Source organism: Athene noctua, chromosome 14 (genome assembly GCF_965140245.1).
Source record: "Athene noctua chromosome 14, bAthNoc1.hap1.1, whole genome shotgun sequence".
Taxonomy (NCBI): domain Eukaryota; kingdom Metazoa; phylum Chordata; class Aves; order Strigiformes; family Strigidae; genus Athene; species Athene noctua.
The window spans coordinates 17156793-17177489 of record NC_134050.1 but is presented as its reverse complement, the minus strand read 5'-3'; the positions used below and the strand labels follow the sequence as shown (position 1 = coordinate 17177489).

Below are 20697 nucleotides of genomic sequence, written 5' to 3'. Positions count from 1 at the left end.
TGTAAATCTTTTCAAAAACTGAGACATTAAACCACTATCTTCTCTCGTAATCTTTTATGTATGAAGGTATTGGAAGCCATCGCTTTTCCCATAATTATATTTCCTTGTTTATACCATATTTTTTGAACGGGAATTTGTAAGAATTTAGGATATTTTTTTTATTTTTTTTTTTAAACTGACCCTCTTATGTAGGTAAGAAAATAATGTCATCCTTTCAGTTCTGCATCAGGCCCTGAATTAAGGTGGTACTTCAACAACAATTTCAAGAATACAGGCAAAGGTACTTTGGTACTTAACTCACCTTACTAATTCTTAAAATACTTTTGTAGGATATGAAACAGTTTTGGAAATAAGCCACATTTTAAAAACTTGTATTAAAAATGAAATGCTAATACTTGAATATTTTGAGTATCAGCAACTTGCAATAAACTTTTAACATCACCACCTCAAGCAGCTAGAGCTGTCCCTTTGTTGTGGGTTTGACAGACACGTAATATTGTTGCTTAGAAGGTGGCCAGTTTGAGTAGGGATGGCTTGCTTCATGTGTTTCTGAGGTACGGCTCAGGTTGGAACTTATACCCACAGGATTTCCCTCAGGTGTCTCATCTTTTAGTAGAAAAGGACAATTAACATGGTTGACAGCCATACTTTTCCTGAAGTACCTTTTCATGACCTTTTATTTCACACACAGAATCACACACAGAATCAGCTAGGTTGGAAAGGACCTTGAAGATCATCTAGTCCAACCCTTAACCCGCACTGACTACAGTTCCCAACTACAGCATATCCCTCTGTGCTAAGTCGACTCTACTCTTAAACCCCTCCAGGGATGGGGACTCCACCACCTCCCTGGGCAGCCCATTCCAACACCCAACAACCCCTTCTGCAAAGAAATCCTTCCTGACATCTAGCCTAAACTTTCCCTGGGGCAGCTTGAGGCCATTCCCTCTTGTCCTATCACTTACTACTTGGTTAAAGAGACTCATCCCCCCTCTCTGCACCCTCCTGGCAGGGAGCTGTAGAGGGCCAGGAGGTCTCCCCTCAGCCTCCTCTTCTCCAGACTAAACCCCCCAGTTCCCTCAGCCGCTCCCCAGCAGACCTGTGCTCCAGACCCTGCCCCAGCTCCGTTGCCCTTCTCTGGACACACTCGAGTCATTCAATGGCCTTTTTGGAATGAAGGGCTCAAAACCCCCCATTGAGTACAGGGGTCAGATCCCTTCCCTGTCCCTGCTGGCCACGCTATTGCTGACACAAGCCAGGATGCCATTGGCCTTCTTGTCCCCCTGGGCACACTGCTGGCTCCTGTTCAGCCGGCTGTCAATCAACTCCCCCAGGTCCCTCTCTGACTGGCAGCTCTCCAGCCACTCCTCCCCAAGCCTGTAGCGCTGCTGGGGGTTGTTGTGGCCAAAGTGCATAACCCGGCATTTGGATTTATTGAAACTCCTCCAGTTGGCCTCAGCCCATCGCTCCAGCCTGTCCAAACCCAGATTCTCCATCCTTCACCCCCTTAACAAACATCTTGCCTCTATAAACCTGCCCTTCCCTTCTTCCCTAGAGGTGTGGGCATTGCCTGCGGTTCTGCAGTCACAAGGTAGTAAGCGTTACAACAGGCAGGTGAGCTAGGGACAACTGCAGGACGAGGTGGGGAGGGCATGTATTGTGGTCTGGGACTAATATCCTCTGTGTCCTGGGCAGCAGAAGCCTGTACCGTCAGAAGATAATCTGAAGAGCCAGCAGCTGAGGTGTGCTTCAACTGCTTGAGAGCTGTATGTGGTTTCACATGCTCTGACTGGGTTAGCTTTCTTCAAAGTCACAGATAAAAATCTCTCTAATTTCCAAATTCAGCAATAGCTTGTGACATAGGTGAATGTAAATTGCTCTCAGATGCCGAATGTATCCTTCTGCTTCAAACAAATCCATTCTTTCCTTGAGCTCATGCAAATAATGACTTATTAAGCCTTGTTATGCTACATCACTGTGGTGGTAATTTTTACTTCAGCGTTTTGAAACCCAAACTGAACAGATGTTTCCTGAATGTGTGCATTAAATTATCTGTTCTTGCTCTTGATGTATTATATGAATTAGTGATTCATTAGGCTATGTTTTCAGGATCCTTACCGCATGGAAACTTTTCAGCTTCTTTTGCTATTTATACCAATATTATTCTCTAGAATTCTTCATCTCTGACCCCAGTCATAGTCCGTGGTTACAGTATTTATATGCCCTTTCTATACAACAGCCCTGTAATACTCTCAGCAACCATGTCCTGCCCATAAAGAAATTCAGCAGTTCAGAACTGTTGTCAGCCTCCCCCTGAGGAAAGTGTATGACATGTGCAGGGAACCCATATCTCAGTAACTTCATATGCTGTAAAGTTGCCTCAGCCATGAAGACTTAATTTAATAGTTTTACTTTACAAGATTTTAAACATGGATTTTATTGTAATTCAATTTCCTGTACCTTTTCCCATTATAGATGGGGAAGCAAACCTGGAGAGTTACCTTCATTAATGTCACACAGATTGTCATGGGGAGAGTTAGGAATGCGACTAATATTTCTTTAAAATAAATAAAAAAGGAAGAAAGAACAACCCCAAGCTTCTGCATTAATACTTGCTGTAATACTCTGTGTATTTCTCTTCACAGGTGACTGTTACAACTATTGGCTATGGGGATAAAGTGCCTCAGACCTGGATAGGAAAGACCATTGCATCTTGTTTTTCAGTATTTGCAATTTCATTTTTTGCACTACCTGCGGTAGGTTATCTTGTTCTTCTGCTGGCAATTTGGTGTTGACTTATTAGTCATCAGAGGAAACTTCTGTTAGTGATTCTTTAACCTTTCATTTAACCTGCTGTTATGAAAGCTTTGTATTAAACTTTATATGCGGTTAAAATAGAAGTAGCTTCTAGGAGCAAAAGAGATTTGGTATATATTTGAGAAAGAGATGTTTAATTCAAATCACTTTTTCTGTCCATCTCAGAAGTGTAAAGGGAATTATTTCTCATGCTAATTATTTCTGGATTCAGTGACTTAGTGATGTTTTGGCTTTTTAAGGCATTCACTCATTGTTTACTCAACTGATTAGGTCCAGGATGGACTGTAGAGTTCTTGTGCGTAGCATTCTTCTAGCAAAGCTGCCGAAAAAGTGTCACTGGCAGAGAAACAATAAGCAGTCAGGGTCACTGATGCAGATCTTTGCCAAATTAGCATCTGTCCATGGCCAAAGTCCCATTTTCAAAAGTGGCCTAGGGCTGAGCTTTTAAAGGTGTTATGGCACTTTGTTTGCACCGAAAACAGGTTCCCAAGTACTTTCTAACAAGAAAAAAGGCACTTGAGTACCAAGGATAAAATGAAAATCAGTGAAACCTGGACTGTGGTTTGAAAACACAAAATGTTCAGTGCCAAGGGTAGTTAAGGGTATTTTTTTCACAAATTTAGTAACACACCTGAATTGTGCTGTTAAAATGTTTCTTTTTCAGCAAGTTTTTCAGCTCAGTGACATGAACAGTTCTGTTAGCAGATGTTAGTGTAGTTGTGACAGGGAAGTGGTGGGGTTAAGTACAGGATGGATAAGAATACTTTTAAGCCGGTACTGTCACAAAAATTCTTCACGTCATAACTATTAAAAATCCAGTGGCTTTTTAAAATTAGATGCTTACGTTAAAGGTACACAAGCTTTTGCAGAGGAGGGTAATTAAGTGTCGATTTTCAGACTCTCCAACATCAGTTTGCCTTTAAAGCATATTCTTCACCCCTCCTCATTCTAATCTCTTTCACACTTATTCCTTGTTTAGAGGAGAGATCTGGTAAATGAAATGATCTGTAAGAAAAATGCCGAAAGTTCCTATTTTGACTGAAGAGTCGGTTGGGTTTTTTTCCTCGGACTTGAATGCCAGCAAAGATGTTTTATAAATAATTGTGTAGCAACCCCACATCCACAGCAATGCTTTTATATTTACCTGTCAGATTTCCCTAGCCGTTAGTAGAAGTAAAACAACAAACACCCCTTTACCAGTGTGATTTTATTTACTGAATTAAGTTGTTGTGAGTTGGCCCAAGGGGGAAATTTAGGGTTTGAAGCTGTAGCAGTAAATAGTTGATAAGTAGTGGCTATTGCACAGTGCCTTGTTGCTGTTTTAAATAAGCGGAGCTGGCTGAGATCAGTCAAAAGTAATTGTTGTGGCTAAACACAACTGGTGTAGGTTCTGGAAGTAGCAATGATCCTTCATTTCCCAAATAAGTGATGTTTGCGCATCATTAGCTCTTTGATCTTTACTAAATGAACATAATAGGAAGGGCCTTTCCTGTTCCTTTCAAAACACTTGCTGATTAATACAGTTCTTAAGAGGTTGAGCCAAGATCACTGGCTGCTCCCAGACATTGACTGCTGTATGTAGAAAATTAATGATGGTTTTGTTGAGTAGATAGAGCCATGTAAGCTCGTTTTTATCTGTGTTACTAAAACCTCTATTAAGTATGATTATAGCTATGGAAATGATTAGATAAATTACTTGCTCTGTAATTAATTTTTGATCCAATAATTATATGCGTTTGGAGGCTATTTTGGGTTGTACACCATGCAATGCCATTAGTCCATGTCCCTTGTCCTGAGAGTGGATTAGATGGCCTCACTGAAATCCTGACCGTTCTGTAATATTCCTTTTCCTCTCCTTTGTCCTACCCTCCCAGCATGGGTTAACATATGGAAACAGAAATTACCATACTACAGTTAAAGGGTTTTTCTTGTGACCTGAATCATGCCATGCCAAAGTTCTATTGCTCATAAAAATGAAGTTAAGCACATTGGGTTAATATTTCTCCCTATTCTGTCGTTCCCTTTCACAAGCATTTACGAGGCTTTTAGAGGGTATTGAAATATCATTTCTGCTCGTTCTTTAGCTTTTGAGTCCAGCTGACTTAAATAAGCTTTGGATCAGGGCATGATAGCATTCATAGTTTGTTTCAACAAGTAATACTAACTGAGTCTAAAAACTTAACAGTATTAAGTCATTTCCTCTAAATAATTAGCTGGGTTTTATGATGCTGAATAGAAGTTTATTAATACAACATAATTTGGCAAGCTTATGTGTGTTTTTTTCCCCCTTAAAAAAAATTAGGTCTGTGTTTTCTTTCTTCCCACAGGGAATTCTTGGTTCAGGCTTTGCCCTAAAGGTACAACAGAAACAGAGACAGAAACATTTCAACCGTCAAATTCCAGCTGCCGCCTCTCTCATACAGGTACTGAGTTCCTGCATTTTGTGTACTATCATTTCTTTCCATTTATAGGGTTTTTTTCAAAACTTTTGGCAGTATTTCCATGCCTGATTCCCATTAAAAATTGTAGAGGAGCGACAGATGGAAGTCTTTGAAATGGTTTTGGAAATCTCACTTTTGATGTAAACTAATGAGCAGAAAACTTCTCTCCCAAATCAGTGTAAACTGTTTAATTCAGCTGGTTAAAATAAAAACTGAAGGCTATCCTGTAGTTATTGAAGAATTTACTTGGGGAAAACATTATGAAATACTATGTTTGCGGCAGTGAAAAACAGGAGGCTCAATGCAAACTGTACTTCTAAAAAAACCCACGTTGTTGCTTGTAAAGACAAATGTCAGGTATGCTTAATTTTCCTTGTGACAAATAAATTCTTAAAAATTTCAAATTTAGGAGAATTAAGTCAGAATGTTAAATAGGAAAATCTTACCTGAAATTTTCACCTCCAGGGCAGGTGTCTGGGAACCACTGGGATTCTGCAAAATCAGTCTTTTTGTGTAGGGTAACATACAGGCCGAAACACGTTGATCCCCTCTGTTGAAAATACAGTTGCAGTTCAGTGTCAGTAAGGTCAATGAGATTTTATCCTTTACTTCAGTGGAGCCAGCATTTCACTCTGGAGAAGTATTAATATGGTTTCATTCCAGGCTTTTTCAGCTTTTCCTCCCTCTGTCAGTATCTGCGTGGAGCTTTAGAAGCACAGGGATCAAATTTTAAAAGAAATCTAGATGTACACCTAAGCTGTATCATTTTTGCATTCTCCTATGACTTATTTCTCTAGCTTCATGAGTGAATGTGGATTTCCAGGTCAGGCTCTTTATGGAAACAGTAGCTAACTGTAAAGTTTATGCTTGAAACTAAACAGTCCCAGAGTTAATGTGAAAAAGGTTTAAATTTAGGGCTCTGGTTATAGCCAGAGATTAGCCAAAAATCTTCAGACTCGCTGTGTTTCGTTTGGACTGCATGGTCAGAAAAAGGTATGGTTTTGCACAGAATGGATTTTTAGTGTTCCCACTGATTCTTTTGGGAAATCAACCCCAAATTATTGGGAAGCCTGAAACTGCATGTCCAGAATGTTTTACTTGGCCGCGTCTGAAATGTTAAGGAGCAGTGGAGGGATAGACAGTGAGTTGCTGACTACCTGTTCTTAATAGTGGTAATTATGAGTTACTAATAGTCTTGGACTTCTAAAGGCCCAATTTAATAAGTATTCTACAAATAACTTACAAAAACATGATTTCTAAACCAAGAAGTTTATTAAATAAGTAGAAGACAAAAGAACAGCTGAAATGAGTGATACTTTTTTCTTGTATTCCTTCTTGTTTTCTTCTAGAGGCCAGTTGTTTCTTCCAGTATCTTATTAACCATGGTGGGAATTATATGGGGATTGTCTGATTCTTTCCTTTCCAACTGCTGTCTGTTTTCCTCTGTCATTCTGCCTTGCTTTGTTTCTTTCATCTAGTGTTTTCTGGCCTTTCCCACTTCAGATTTTATGTATGTATGTGTGTGTGTCTCCTTTTTTCATGTAGTGAGTGAGGATCTGCCTTTTTAATTCAGAGACTAATTGTTAATCAACTCTGATGATATATTTACACATTTAAGAGAGAATGCAGCAGTGTGTTACCTCTGGTTGGTTTTATTTCCCAGCCCTGCTTTTCCTCCTTGTTGTCTTAGAACATAGTGCTTTAATCATTGGTGGTTGGCAGGAGGGAGGGTTGGGTTTGGGTTTTGGCTTCTGGCTAACCATTGGTGCCGTTCCTTCATGCTCTGAGTCTTATTTCTTTGTATGAATATAGCCCTACTGACCACATCACAATTGCTTTCTTTTCTGGTAGTACTCTTGTGAGGCAGGGAAGAATGATTTTTGTTTTCTGAGTAGGAGCCTGAAGCACAGGATGCAATAGGCAAAATGGTCAAAGGGAAAGTGGAGCAGAGCAAGAAATTCAACTCCAATCTTTTGAGTCCAGTCTAGAATTCTGTCTTCTTATTTGTTTGCTGCTAATGAGAACAAAAGTTGCACTTGAAAAGACTCCTCTTCCTTTCTGGTTTGCCCAGTTCTGGTTTCTGTTTACTAAATAAGGATTCTAAACCATACTGATTTGATTCCAGTGGGGAAATTCAAGAATACTATTAAATAAAGAATGACTAATGTGCTACTTGGAAGTTACTTTGTAGTACAAATAGCTACAAATCTGATTAAATTAATTGTTCTGTTGCTTAAAACATTTGTTCTAGACTGCATGGAGATGCTATGCAGCAGAAAACCCAGACTCTTCTACATGGAAAATATACATTCGAAAACCTGCCAGAAATTATCATTTGCTGTCACCCAGTCCAAAACCGAAGAAATCAGTGATGGTACCAGTAATTAGCATTTCCTATTACAGTAATTTAAAAATTTTAAATTCAATTGAATTTGTTTACTCTCTAGACACTATTTGTTGTGTTTGTTTTGCAGATTATTGCTTGGTTTCAAAGTTTTATTTTCATTTCAATTTTGAGATTTTTCAGTGTACAAACATTTTAAACTATAACTTAATTTGCTTCAGTTCCCAAGCTTGACTTTTTTAATAGGTCTAATGGGTTTGGAAACGAGGAATAATGAGCTAACTCAGGCACATCAACCAGTAGCTTACTGTTGTTGTTTGGAAAACTATAAGCAAAGGAAAAATATAAATTACTGTTTTCAAAACTGTAACTTTTAATTGATTTTAAAAAGAAACAAAACTGCTGCTTCTCTCAGCTGTTGATTTTGTGGTTTTCTAAGCTTCTGTGGTGAAGACATCTTGTGCCTATATACACTATTTTCATATCAACTGATTCCATAAGTTAAGAATTTTTTTGTTTAAAAAACAGCAATTAAAAACTTTGTCAGAATCTTTAAATTACATAGTACTTCATCCTTGCTATTGTAAGAGTATTGCACAATAGTCTCAAGCTGGAAGACAAGGATGTTGTGCAAAAATCTTCCCTAATATCCAAGGTTCATCTGAGTTCAGCAGAAATATATCCATTTGCTTTTTGCTGAATGATTTATTGCATCCATAAAATGGTAAAGATATTCTAGAATAGTCTGATTTATGTACACTGTCACAGAACTAGCAGATTTTTTTACTGCAGGCAAGGGATTTGCTGATGACAATGTGCAAAATTCTAGTGATTAACCAGTTTTGGTGGGATGGTGGACACTCTTACTGAGAAATGCAGTGTAGCATCATGAAAATGTAATTGGTCAGGCACTCTTTTGACTGGTTACAGCTCATTGGGGACTGTCTTATTATTGAAGACATTACTGAAGAGACAACTGAATGCGGCTTGGTTTGAGTAATTTAATGTATGTGTATTTTTAGGTTAAAAAGAAGAAATTTAAGTTAGACAAGGACAACGGGCCTGCTTCTCCAGATAGGATGTTAACTGTTCCACACATCACTTACGACCATGTGACAGAGGACAGGAAACCTGATTTCAGTTTTGAACCATATGAAAATTCTGGTAAGAAATTCCATTATGAAATGCCAGTAACTTCAACGGCTTCTATTAGTGATTCACACACAGGTCATCTTTAACACCTGTAGGAGACAGGATGAGGACAGAACAAGCTCTTGTTGTTCTAAAGCAAGAATACTTTGCTTTTTGACTGTGGTCGCTGGCTTGTCTGGATGAGATTCAGCCATTCCTTTAATGAGCATGCTCCACTGCAGACAAACTGAGATTATTTGTCATTTCTGCCTGCCAGAAGAGCTACTGCCTCGGAGGCTGGCGCATACATTCCCCAATTCTGCAACTGATCGAAACTGTTAAGGATTAGTTCTTTGCTTTTCTATGTAAAATTTACCCAAGATGTGTTACTATTGTGCTTGTACCTCAACCAAAAACGATTGACATGTCTTGGCTGCACTAAACATAGTCTGCTACATGAAACCATCGTGTGCTCCTGCCATCTGCTCAGTGGAGTAGGCTGTGAATCAAATTTTGAAAGCAGAAGTTCTTAAGATAAATGTGGATCCATCTGTATTAGCTGTCACTGTACAAAATGGTACAGTATGAGGAAAAAAGAAGAAAGGACTTTGATAGTCACCTTATAATGAATAGCTTAGTTATAGTTGCTTTAGCTGTAATGAAGTTCCAAAATAACTCTGAATTTACAATGTGGCTTTTTACAAATGTACTTTTATTAGAAGGTTTTAATGTGTATTGCTCAAATTTTGGCAGCAGGAATGAGGTTTAATTTTTAAGGTGTGTTTTATTGATTATAGATACCTTAAGTACTTATGTGTTTTTTCTCCTCAAAAATTTGGCTGACCAATTTAATGACCTTTAAAATAAGACAGCAATGTGGGCTGGCACCAGGCATATTATAATTCAAGCAGAAGGTCTCACCTTCCATGTACCTTTTTGGTATGCTTCTGTCTTGTCTTGTTCTGTAATATCCATGCTTTTCCACTCTTTCTTGGCCTCTGTTAAGGAATGATTGCGAATTGCATCTGGTGGTAGAAATGACGGAGCTGTTAAAAGGTGGAAGAGTACTAAGTTTACTCTGTGTCTCAGGCTTTGAGTACAGATACCTTCAAAACAATCCAGTGAATGAACTGTACAAATGCATAGTTTTGTAAACTCCCACCTTTTATCACTAAGTTTCCAAGTTGAGTAAAGGACGATATGATTTGCAGGCAGCCTACTGCTGCCACTTCCAAAATCAGCCCTATAGCTTTCAATAAAAGGATTTTCTCTAATTTCTTCTGACACTTATCTTTTTTCTTTTTTATCTGTGCTCTGCTCTCTCTAAACTGTTACAAGTATACAGGACAAACAGGAATGTTAAAATTGCTTGGTAAGTTGAGGAAAATAATTCTATCTGTGGCATGCCAGCTTCTGACAATGTGATGTTTGCGGTGCTATTCATGTGTGTCTAGTGCCATATAGTTTCTAAGAAATCTTTTGCAGCCAAGGAGATCTAGACAGACAAAATGTACATTCTCACACTTGTACTCACAGTTGCACCCACAGTTTCAATACAAAGAGAAAAGTGATCACTCATTTATGTAAGTAGTTGATCTCTGTTGTTTTGATAATTAAGAAAAATTTCTCGTATATATGTAACCAATAGAAAAGGATAATCTACGTATAAATAAAGTATAATTCACCCAGTAGTTGTTATCTGAGTATATAGCTGAGAACTTCTAAACAAATAGATTGGGACAGAAGAAAAGTTTCCAGATTTGACCTCTAATATTGTGAATTCTGAAGTACATGCATCTGTTCCTGTAAAAATGCTCTAGATATTTGTGAACAGATGGGGACCCATAAATTAAATAATTTATTTTACTGTTTGTCTGGATTCTGTGATCACTTAAGCAGCCATGCAGTCCTATGATGTTTCTAATGTGCTTGCTTAGGCACTTTCTTAACAATTGAGTGTTCCCCAAAGACTCTAGGGTTAGGGGTAGGTATGGGCAAAACCCCTCTGTTTTAGTGAGAGTGCTGTGAGCCACCTGTAAGTTGTCTGCTCTGCATCCACTCAAGATAATAGAGGCTTCTTTTCAGCGGTTGAGTGCAAGGATGCTCAAGCTTGGATTAAATTGTCTGAAAATACAAGGTTCAGTTTCTCCTCTGAACCCACATGGAACACAGATGCAAGTAAGGTGGTAAAATAGCAGAAAACAAAACTAATCTCCTTGACTCCCCCTGGTCAATCCTTGATTTGCCCGTTTTCCAGTTTCCACTTTTCTCCTGAATTCCAAGTGTTGCATCTCTGTTGGGGGTGAGCAAGGTGGAACAAGTTCGGGAGAGCAGCAAGAGCCATGAAGTCACCCGTTTTACATGAACAAGAAATTCCTTCATTCTGGGGAAATATCAGAGGAGCTTTGCCATCCACTGTAGGTTCAGTTTCTATTTCTAGCCAAGCAGCATGAGCATAGTGGACCTGAGAGGTTTACCTATCGCTGTTCTCACAGTGACTGAAAGGAATAGAGGAGAGTCTATTTACTTACTCTGAGTAAGGTTAGCTACACAGAAAACTGAAGCTGCTAAGTCAAAAACCCAGAAACAAGAAATCAGGAAGCACAAGAATAAAGGGTGCTCATTCAGTTTTAATTTGGTCTTCAGAAAGCCTCTAATCACATGTCCATATGCTGCTTTCCCATATTCAGTAAATTTGGTTCTCTCTTTGGGCTGCCCACTTATATTCAAGTCCTCACACACCTGGATCCCCCATCTAGCTTCCCTGCCAGCATCCTAGTGCAGCCAGAGATTGCCGCCTCCCTTTCTGCCCTCCTTCTTTCTCCTGGTGTCATCAGTTCAGCAAAGACCCAAGAGCCATGGCTGGAGCATGCCTGGCACTGACAGAACACTTGCAAAATGAGTCTTCTTTCAGGTTTTTTTAATTCCTGTTTTGAGGGTTTTTGTCTTTAGATAAAAAGTAAAGCAACACTTCTGAAAAGTATCACTCTGCCCCAGTGTGTGAGTCCACAGGCATTTCTTAATGAAATAGTTATTAAAAGGATAATGCTGCTGTTCAGAAGAACTACACACAGCACGTACGTTTTGTTTTGCTGAGTCTCTCATCACTGACTCCCCTTGCTTGCCTGAAACTTTTCCCCAAGAAATTCAGCTTGAGGCAGGCACTTAGCTTAAATGGTTGAAGTGGGCAGCTTCAAGTGCTGTTTATGGGATGTGTCAGGCAGCTTTGAACATGGGTGTCAGTACGGGTCTGTCCACCTGAACAGCCCTGCAGTCCAGCCAGGGGTAGCTACACCATGAACGAGAGCAAGAGGGGGCTCACCTGTATGAGGCTGTACATTTTGGAAGGGGAAACACATGAGGAAACCCTAAAGTCAGGAAGGAAAGGGCAAACATATAGACTAATTTCATCAAAATGGGACTGGCTTGTAGGGAGGAATATCTTGCAGCAGATTACACTGCCAGGAAGAATGGGTTTGAAGAGTCAATGGTGCCTTCCCTCGCGGGGATTTAATATCCTGCTAAGATGTAATGCACACTACAAGAGTTTCATACAAACTGTTTTTCACAGTATTTTTTATTTTGTTTTTAAACATGTCAGGTACAGCATACTGTATTTTAGATATGTCTGCATCTCCTCAGCTGCCTGTCTGGAGCCTTCTTTCTTCCCCTCCCCCTCACCCTCCCCTCCATCTCTTTATTTTATGTGCATCTTCACTCTGACTCAGATTGTCAGCGCTCCTGGCCATCCTTTTCCACAGACCAGCAGTCTTCCAGTGCTCCTTCCTCTCCAGGTAATGCTCATAATATTTCATTGCTCCATCACCTTTGTTAATTACTAAATCTTTGCAGTGCTCTGTCTGGAGTTGCCTGCTGTGGCACAGAAAGTTGCAGTGCTGTTTTTTAAAGAAAGCAGAGTCATGTCATAGAATTTTGAGTTTGGAAAGTTGTTCAGGTTGTGAATTGCAAATATTGAAATAAAAAAAAGTAAATTTTCTGCAGACCAGAGGTATTTTCTAAATGCGTTAATTAAAACTCAGGTTTTCCATGAAAAATGTTTAAAATTTTTTATCTGTGCTTGCAAAAGACAAAGTGTAAAACATTTTGTGTCTTACTAGACAAATACTACCAGAAAAGCATCTGCATACATGTCATATTGTATATAAAAACGTTGTGTTGATAGTATAAAAACCCATCATTAATTTCTTGTTATTGTGTTCATAATCCTTGATTGAAAGTTCATAGAATCATAGAACAGTTTGGGTTGGAAGGCATCTTTAAAGGTCATCTAGACCAACTCTCCTGCAATGACCAGGGACATCTTCAACTAGATCGGGTTGCTCAGAACCCCATCCAGCCTGGCCTTGGATGTTTCCAGATAGTTCAGATTTCTGTTTTAAAGCAGGGATTATTATATTGTGGGGAGTGTATTTTCTGCCCTTTCAAAGTAGTACTCGGCTCAGCATTATCAGTTGGACAGTCATGCCTGTTACCATAGTTGCTGCTGCTACCCATCAAAAATAGAGAAAATAAAGCTCGAGGACCCCTGAATTATAGTAAATGTCCCTTGCTACACATGTTTTCCATTTCTTTTCATTCATTATTATCCATTCAAAATGAGTTTCTAAGGTTTCCTTTTTTCCCCTTTAGCCTACTTATTTAGAAATTCAGTGTCTTTTTTTTTTAACATACTTTTTTTTTTTTTTTACCACTGCTTTGTGAGAAAGAGTCCTCCAAAATCAAATGGTTATGAATTTATTTTCATAAATAAAAATAAATATGCTGTGGCAGCATATGGTCCCTGGGGCTGTGCCTGAGCCTTGTTTCAAGGCACTTTGTGGCAGGGAAGCTCTTCGTTAATGCCGAGCTCTTTTACTGGTCCCTCCTCTCTCTGTGCGAGCAGGTTGCACGGGGATGTTTTTGGAGTGGTTCCTTCTTCATGTTGGAAGCAGCAACGTACATTTAAGAATGAGACCATGTAGAGCAAAGGGCTGCACTGGTCACCAGAGCAGTCTGATCTTGTTTATGATCATCTTAGAAATTTTTAAAATAAAAAGAGGGAGGGAGATAACCAATCTTTGCCTCATATTAAGCAGCTCTTCACCTCTGTATTCTCAGATAACAGCACTTTCAAACAGGCTGAGGTACAGTTGTGACTTCTTTTTTCCTTTTTTCATTGTGCCACTCCTTGTCTCCCCTCCCATGAAATAGAAAAGCAGTAACGTGAATGATCCAAGAATAGCCGTTTTATGTAAATCCACTTGTTTACTGTGTGTCTTAGATCTCTCATAAGCACAGTTTAGTGAGCGTTCAGCAAACACTTTACATGGTTTTAGGTTCAGCAGTTTATCACTTGGCATCAGGAAAACTAAAAAGTCTGTGAGTCTGCTAGAAACTGGGAAAGTTTCGTTTGTATATGGCAGAAATTAAAACAGTGAAACTCAGTGAAAGCCAAAAAGAATCTGTTTTAAAGACATGTTGCTGCGTATCTGAACGTGGAATTATTTTGCTTGTTTCATAGCCACTATCTTGGATGATGGCTACAGCAAAGTGATTAAACAACATGATATTAAAACCAAAAATAGGAAGCTAATATTTGCTAAAACTTAGTAGAGAACTTTCATTTTTAAGTGCTGCAAGTGGCTTCTGCATTTAATAATTTTATCTCTTTTTTTCACTGTGATTTCAGAGCTCTTCCTCTCCTATTACATTTCCTGGAGAGCAGACTTTCCCATTATAATTTTGAATGGCCATGTGCCTGATGGTGTAATAACATTTTCTCTTCTGATTATTTGTCAAAGTTCAAATCCATTTGTGCCATTTGAAGATATCTACTTACTTGTGTAACATGGTTGCATTTAAAAAAAAATTTGATTCCTGATATCCCTACTTCTATTCTCATTAAATTCAGCTATATTTAAATTAGTTATTTCTGCTGTATTCCTTTAGCTTTCATGTTGCCTTTTGGCAGGGCATTATTTACTGTTATATTCTAAAGTATATAATACAGTAGAAACTTCATAAATTGCAACTTCATAATTATTTTGTTGAATGATCCAGCCAGTTGCACAGGTAAAGATTTCTATGGAGATTTCACAATATACCTATGATTTCTATGGAATTTTATTACTTGTTTTTATTCTCTTTAAAGTTAATTTACACTCATGTATAAATACAATAGTGGTTTTATTTATATGCAAATTTTGTGGCTTCTCTAACAAATGTTAGGACTATGCTGAAGAAAGCACTTAGGGTTATTAATGTTAGTCTGGCAGAATTTAGGAGCCTGACTTTAAAAATGATATCTGTAATACTCTGTAATTTCTTGGATGCGTGAAAGTGTTGGTATACAAGTAACTTTGCCACTAATAAGTTTCAATATTGGAATTTTTGTGAAATGGCCTTCCCACTAAGGACCTCATCTTGGATGAACTGAACATCTTGTCACCTGTCTTGTGTCTGGGCTCAAAGACGAGGCATCCTTGTGCCTGAGTGTGAGAGAGGTTGGGAACCAGTAGACTGGCTCAGACAGTGTGTGACAGGAGCTGACTGCTCACCATGAAAACACATAGGGCTCCTTTGTTCATCTAGGCCTGATTTCTTGGTCTTAGTCACTTTAATACACCCCAGAAACTGGTATTATAAACTAAAACATGAATTAGAGGTGATATAAAAGGGAACTAATCTTGTCATTGAATTGCACTCATGCACTGTTGCTGTAGAGCTGTGGTCCATGGTATGGCTGAGTATTGTACAAGAATATATATATATATTCTTGTACAATATATATATATATAATGTATAATGCATAAAGCTGCTTGTGGTATAGATACTCTACATTATAGTATATAAGGAGTATAAAAAAAAAAAAAGAGTCAAAATTCTTTGGATAGAAGAGTTAAAGTTTTCATGAACTCTGTGATATATGTAATTTTTTGGTAGTAACTTCTGTTTTTACTATTCTGTTAAAATGTACAGTATTTCAGAGATCCAAATGAGTGGCAGACCTCTCTTGAAAAAGCTGAATGCTATTGCTTTGACTGTTATCTGCATGTTTCCTCACAGTGAAAAAAAGTCCGACGTTTTTAGATGTGAACACAGGACCCTTCATCAGGACCAACAGCTTTGCCGATGAGCTTGACCTGGAGGGTGAGACACTGTTGACCCCAATAACTCACATCTCACAGTAAGTCAAGGCTGTTGAATTGTGCATTAGTTGACTTAGACAAGAGAAGCCAATTCAGGTGGGAGGAGCTGAAATATGGAGCTGATAGGGCTATCTCAGATATTTGCGTCAAACTCTTTTTTACCTTGAAGTTGGTGTATATTGGTCTGAGTGCCAGTAAATCTTTGTGTTGACCTAAAGAAAAGTTCACTTGGCTGTGACACAAGGCTTTACTTTTTAGCTAATGTCTCTGGGCAGCTGGTGGTTGATAGCCTCAAGATTTTCACGTGGAGACAATGTGTGGGAGTAGTTGCCTGTTGAGAATTATATTAATCCCTCCACCATTTTCCAGTGGAATAGCTGTGAAGTGCAAATTTTTAAATGCTACATATATGAGATACCAGCCTTTCCGTTTCAGCAGCACCTTCTCTAATGGTCAAATGATGATCTGCAATGGAAGAAAATATCTGTTTGGATCTTTATTATTGCCTTATGATATATAAAAATTATCTTAAATAGGCCTATAATTTTTCTGTTTTTTCCTTTATGCTAAAATGTTATCTCCAGGTTCTCAGATTATTCTAAAAAATTCGGAATTGCAGAAGATTTTGATTCAAATGCCTTTTTAAAAAATCTGTCATTTTTTAATTCAAACTCCTGACAAATGCTTATTATTTACCATAGTAGATGTGTTACAGTTTGTCGTCCAGGAGAGGAATGAGACATTTTTTTCCCCTCCTATTCATAGAAATCTGAGGATTTCTGCACTGAAACCACAGATGAAAATTCTTGGCATACTTGTATTTCTGAGGTACAAAACATGCAGAAAAGCCTGCTGCCAGGTTTCAGGCCTTCCTCCTATATAGTATACATAGCAGAGACACATGAATGTACTTTTTATAGCCACTTTAGAAGGGCATTTTTTACAAAAAGTAGGTTTGGTGGGGAGTGTTCCCTGCCCACAAACTAAAGGACTTGCATTTTCAGCTGAATCACCTAAATGCGTATATATTTGTATGCCAAGGATTTAGGAGACTTCTATTCTGGAAGATTTCTTAGCGGTACAAGCAGGAGGAGGAAGTCATAAATTTCCTCAAGCCTTAGACAAGAACAACAGAGCAGCAAAACCAGATCTAGAAGTTTCCTTTGCTTTTTTTTAAGCTTTAATTTACCACAACATTGCAGGCTTTCTTTAAGTGAAATAAGCTTTGATGCTAGGAGTTTTCGTTATCCTTTTTGGATCTGGGAATGATTTAGTTATTTCTCGTTGTCACCTTCATTGATACATTTGAAATAATAAGGTTCTCCATCAGTTTTAAGTTCAATTTATGTAGTAGCTGAGACTTTTTTTTTTTCTGTGAACTACTTGGGGAAGACTTTAAGATATAGGGTAATGTATATCAGCTGAATAACCTGACCAAATTAACACACTAGTCTTTTAGTAACTTAACTCTTTTACTTCATTAATTTTTGGTTGTAATCTTTGTTGAAATCTCCCTAGATCTCTCTAGGTCATAAGTGACAGGATGGTACAAAATACGGCCCCATATATGGCTTGAACTGAGTCTCTGCTGGGGTGGAAGAAAATGCAGTGTTTCTTTTAAGACTTTGGTTTTAGATTCAGAAGTGAATAAATTGGATTACATACAAAACTGGATAAAGTATTAATTGAAATGTGTCTCTTGGAAGCATGGGTGCCCAAATGTTGTACAGCATGAGAACTGTTCACTTACAAGTACATTTACCTTGCAGTCAGTGTATTAAAAGGCCTGAAACAATGCCACATCAGCCTATAGATATAAGGGTTTGGCAAAAAGTTAGTGAAGACCCTGTGTTTTGTAATGTCAGTTGGAGTATTGGCATTCAGGTAAGAGCTATTCACAAATATTTTGAATGCAGAATATTCTAACGTTTGTTTTACTGTTGGGTTGTGCATTCTGCCTGCATTTGGGGCAGTGGAAAAGCAAGCTGCTGTGCTGCGTTTCACTGGGTACTCGTGTTGCTGGGTGCTGAAGACAAATGCTGCTGCCTCATTCTTCATTTCGAAGTCCTAGGGAACAAATATTTCTGAGCTGGTTGCCAGTGTTAGTAGGACCTGCATATTAGACATGTGGGCATAGAATTAAAGATCAGATTTAGAGTTGTGCAATAGGTATATCTCTGTGTGCAAAGGCACCTACTAATTTGCTGTAAAGCAGTTACCCGTCATTTCAGATCTCTGTGTGTGTGTGTTTTTAATTCAGGCTTGAAAGTGGTGCTATGCCCGAGAGAATCTAGGATGCATTATTTTGTTCTGAAGTCCCTGTTTGTGAAGCATTTTATTTCCTTAAAGCCATCATATATACAGTGTGATAGCTTCAGATTTGTTGATAAGGAAATAAGCAACCATATGCAGGTCTAAACCCCAGTACTTAACAAAAATACAGCACCAGCTATGAAAACAAATTAGTATGGAAAAGTCAAATTAAGTGCAAATATATCTAGTTTCAGGTCTTAAAAAGCAATTCATACTCTATCAGAGGAACAGAAGCATGAAGACAGTTTCAGAAGTAGAAGTATAATATTGAACGTTAGATCTAAAGATGCTTGGATTTGGGATTCATAGAACTATTTCCTGGTCAATTATACATTTACTGCAACATATGAATTATCTTATCCATAAACCACAGACAGGTGACTCCAAAATAAACATTAATTTTTGAAAGTCATAAATACTTGAGTAAATATTACACAGTTCAAATTGGAGACATGCAACTGGAAGGTGACTTTTAGTTGACAGTATGAAAAATATTTCTTTTTGACAGGTGGTGTAAATCTGTCAAAAGTGTGGGGTACCTACTGTGCTACTGACAGGCAAACACTTGGCATCGTTGTGGCTCAAAAAAAGAGAATGAAGCTGAGTTTGTTTCCTCACTTGCATTAGGTCATGGAAGGAAAATGCCATCTTTCAGCCCTTATGACAAACAGCTTTAGGCTTCTAGGCCTAAAGACCTTGTTTATGCAAAAATTATTCTCTTTTTATAAATGTAGTTGTATAGTCTCACTGAATTTAATAGGACTTGGTTTGTGTCTAATAATAAAAATGCAGGTGTGGGTTTTTTGGCATTACATACTTCTGGCTGTATTTTGAATCTGTTTTGAAATAAATACTGTACTAAATGTCTCCCTGTTTCTGTGGAATTAGAAATGGGAAATCTTTCATGTGGAAAGATTACTGTAACAATTAATCATGTGTCACTACCAATTTGAGGAAACAATAATAATAATAATAATAAAAATAATAATAATAATAGAAGCACTTTGAGACCTGATGTTTGAACAGGAAAGTGATGAAAATGTCATCGAAAAACCAGATCTGCAGCAGATGCACGGAGAAATACAGAATAAGATAGCAGTGTGTGGAAGAGTGAGAAGTCTTATAAGCAGAAGATGCAGATTCAAGCAGAGCAAGCTGTGTAATTAGCTGTTAGGGACCTCACCTATAAAATAACTGTAGCAGTTGGAAGAATGCGGTGCACAGTGTGTTGTTTGAGATAAGACTTGGCTCTTCAGTGGTTTGTTTAATGATTGTTGTGGTCTGTTCAATGATTGCCGTGGTCTGTCTGTTGTAAAAGTGAAATAGGAAACTAGGCTGTAGCAATACCTCACCTCTCCTTTGGACTTCTCACTGGTTTCTTTCTCTCTAATCAGTGTGTCCGGCATTGTCTCCTGCTCCCTGTTTCACTTCATTGGGTCTTCTGTCCTATTTGTCTTTTAAAGCAGTAGAAAAATCAATGCTACTTGTAGCTGAGCCTCAGCTACCAAGAGGTTCTTTCCCTGTGTTCGTGTAATTGTTTCATTTCAGCACCTTTTTTAACTTTACCTTTGGCATTAGCTGAAATAGCACAAGACATTAACTGAGCTTCTAAGCATACAAGTGGGAGAAAGAGGGAGAAGTAGGGGATGGAATTGGGCTGAAAAAAAGGAGAGAAGAAAATAATGAAGAACTCTTAATCTGATATATCTTTATATAAATATTTCTCACCTCTTTAAAGAAGTTTAAAAAGAGCTCTGCATTCTCTGTGAATCTGTCAGAAATGCTACCGAATCAAAAACAAGTCCATGTCTGTTATTTCTATAGTTTGCCATTCTGGGGGTTCAGCAGCTCATTACAGTGCTTTGTTTAATCAGTTCTGGTGTATAAATGTTTGGTATTTATGTCTGCTTCTTAATGAGAGTTCCTTTTTAGGGAAATACTATGTCTAAATGTATTGTAAATTTACTGCAGAAATTGAAACATAAATCAAAGGTCATCTCTGGATACTGTATTTAAACTCTTTATATATAAAAAGTAGCTCGATTTTTCACAAAGTTATAAAGAAACTGGGGAGATCCCTTGAACAACTCATACCTAGTTCTGTCACCTTGAGTATCATACTAAACGAGTCCTTGCTCTCCTAAGTATATGTAAGCCAATATATTCTCTATGCAAATTGCTGGCAGAATTCTTGATCTTTAAATTGTGGGTATGGTATTACTTCACATATACCTTTCTCTAATTTTTTTGGAAAGAGTTACTGTGGATCCAGCTGACATCAGGGAATGTATTTCTTGTTGAAAGCAGTTGCTAATGTTGCACAGTTGTGATCCTGTTACTGTCTATATGGTCAAAGTAATAATAATTCTTGATGTTTTAATGACTTTTTCCCACATGTTCATGTACCTCTTTATTGGGATGATTAAGATACATTTCATTAGTTAGGAATTAGTTTTGTCAGTATACATATAAAATAATTTTTCAATGTAGGTTTTCTTGAAAC

The 20697-nt window shown here is 38.0% G+C and overlaps 1 protein-coding gene across 3 annotated transcripts in view; it reads left to right on the top strand.

Moving 5' to 3' along the window:
* The window catches only part of KCNQ1 (potassium voltage-gated channel subfamily Q member 1), a 361692-nt gene that overhangs the window by 103228 nt on the left and 237767 nt on the right, over positions 1-20697 (top strand). The window contains exons 7-13 of one of the 3 annotated variants that reach the window (XM_074918268.1): positions 2646-2756; positions 5145-5240; positions 7510-7632; positions 8625-8766; positions 10079-10105; positions 12462-12527; positions 15799-15919. In XM_074918268.1, the coding sequence (XP_074774369.1) occupies positions 2646-2756; positions 5145-5240; positions 7510-7632; positions 8625-8766; positions 10079-10105; positions 12462-12527; positions 15799-15919 (686 nt within the window). The remainder of the gene's footprint in view (positions 1-2645; positions 2757-5144; positions 5241-7509; positions 7633-8624; positions 8767-10078; positions 10106-12461; positions 12528-15798; positions 15920-20697) is intronic. The other 2 variants (XM_074918270.1, XM_074918269.1) reach the window with 2 other exon arrangements.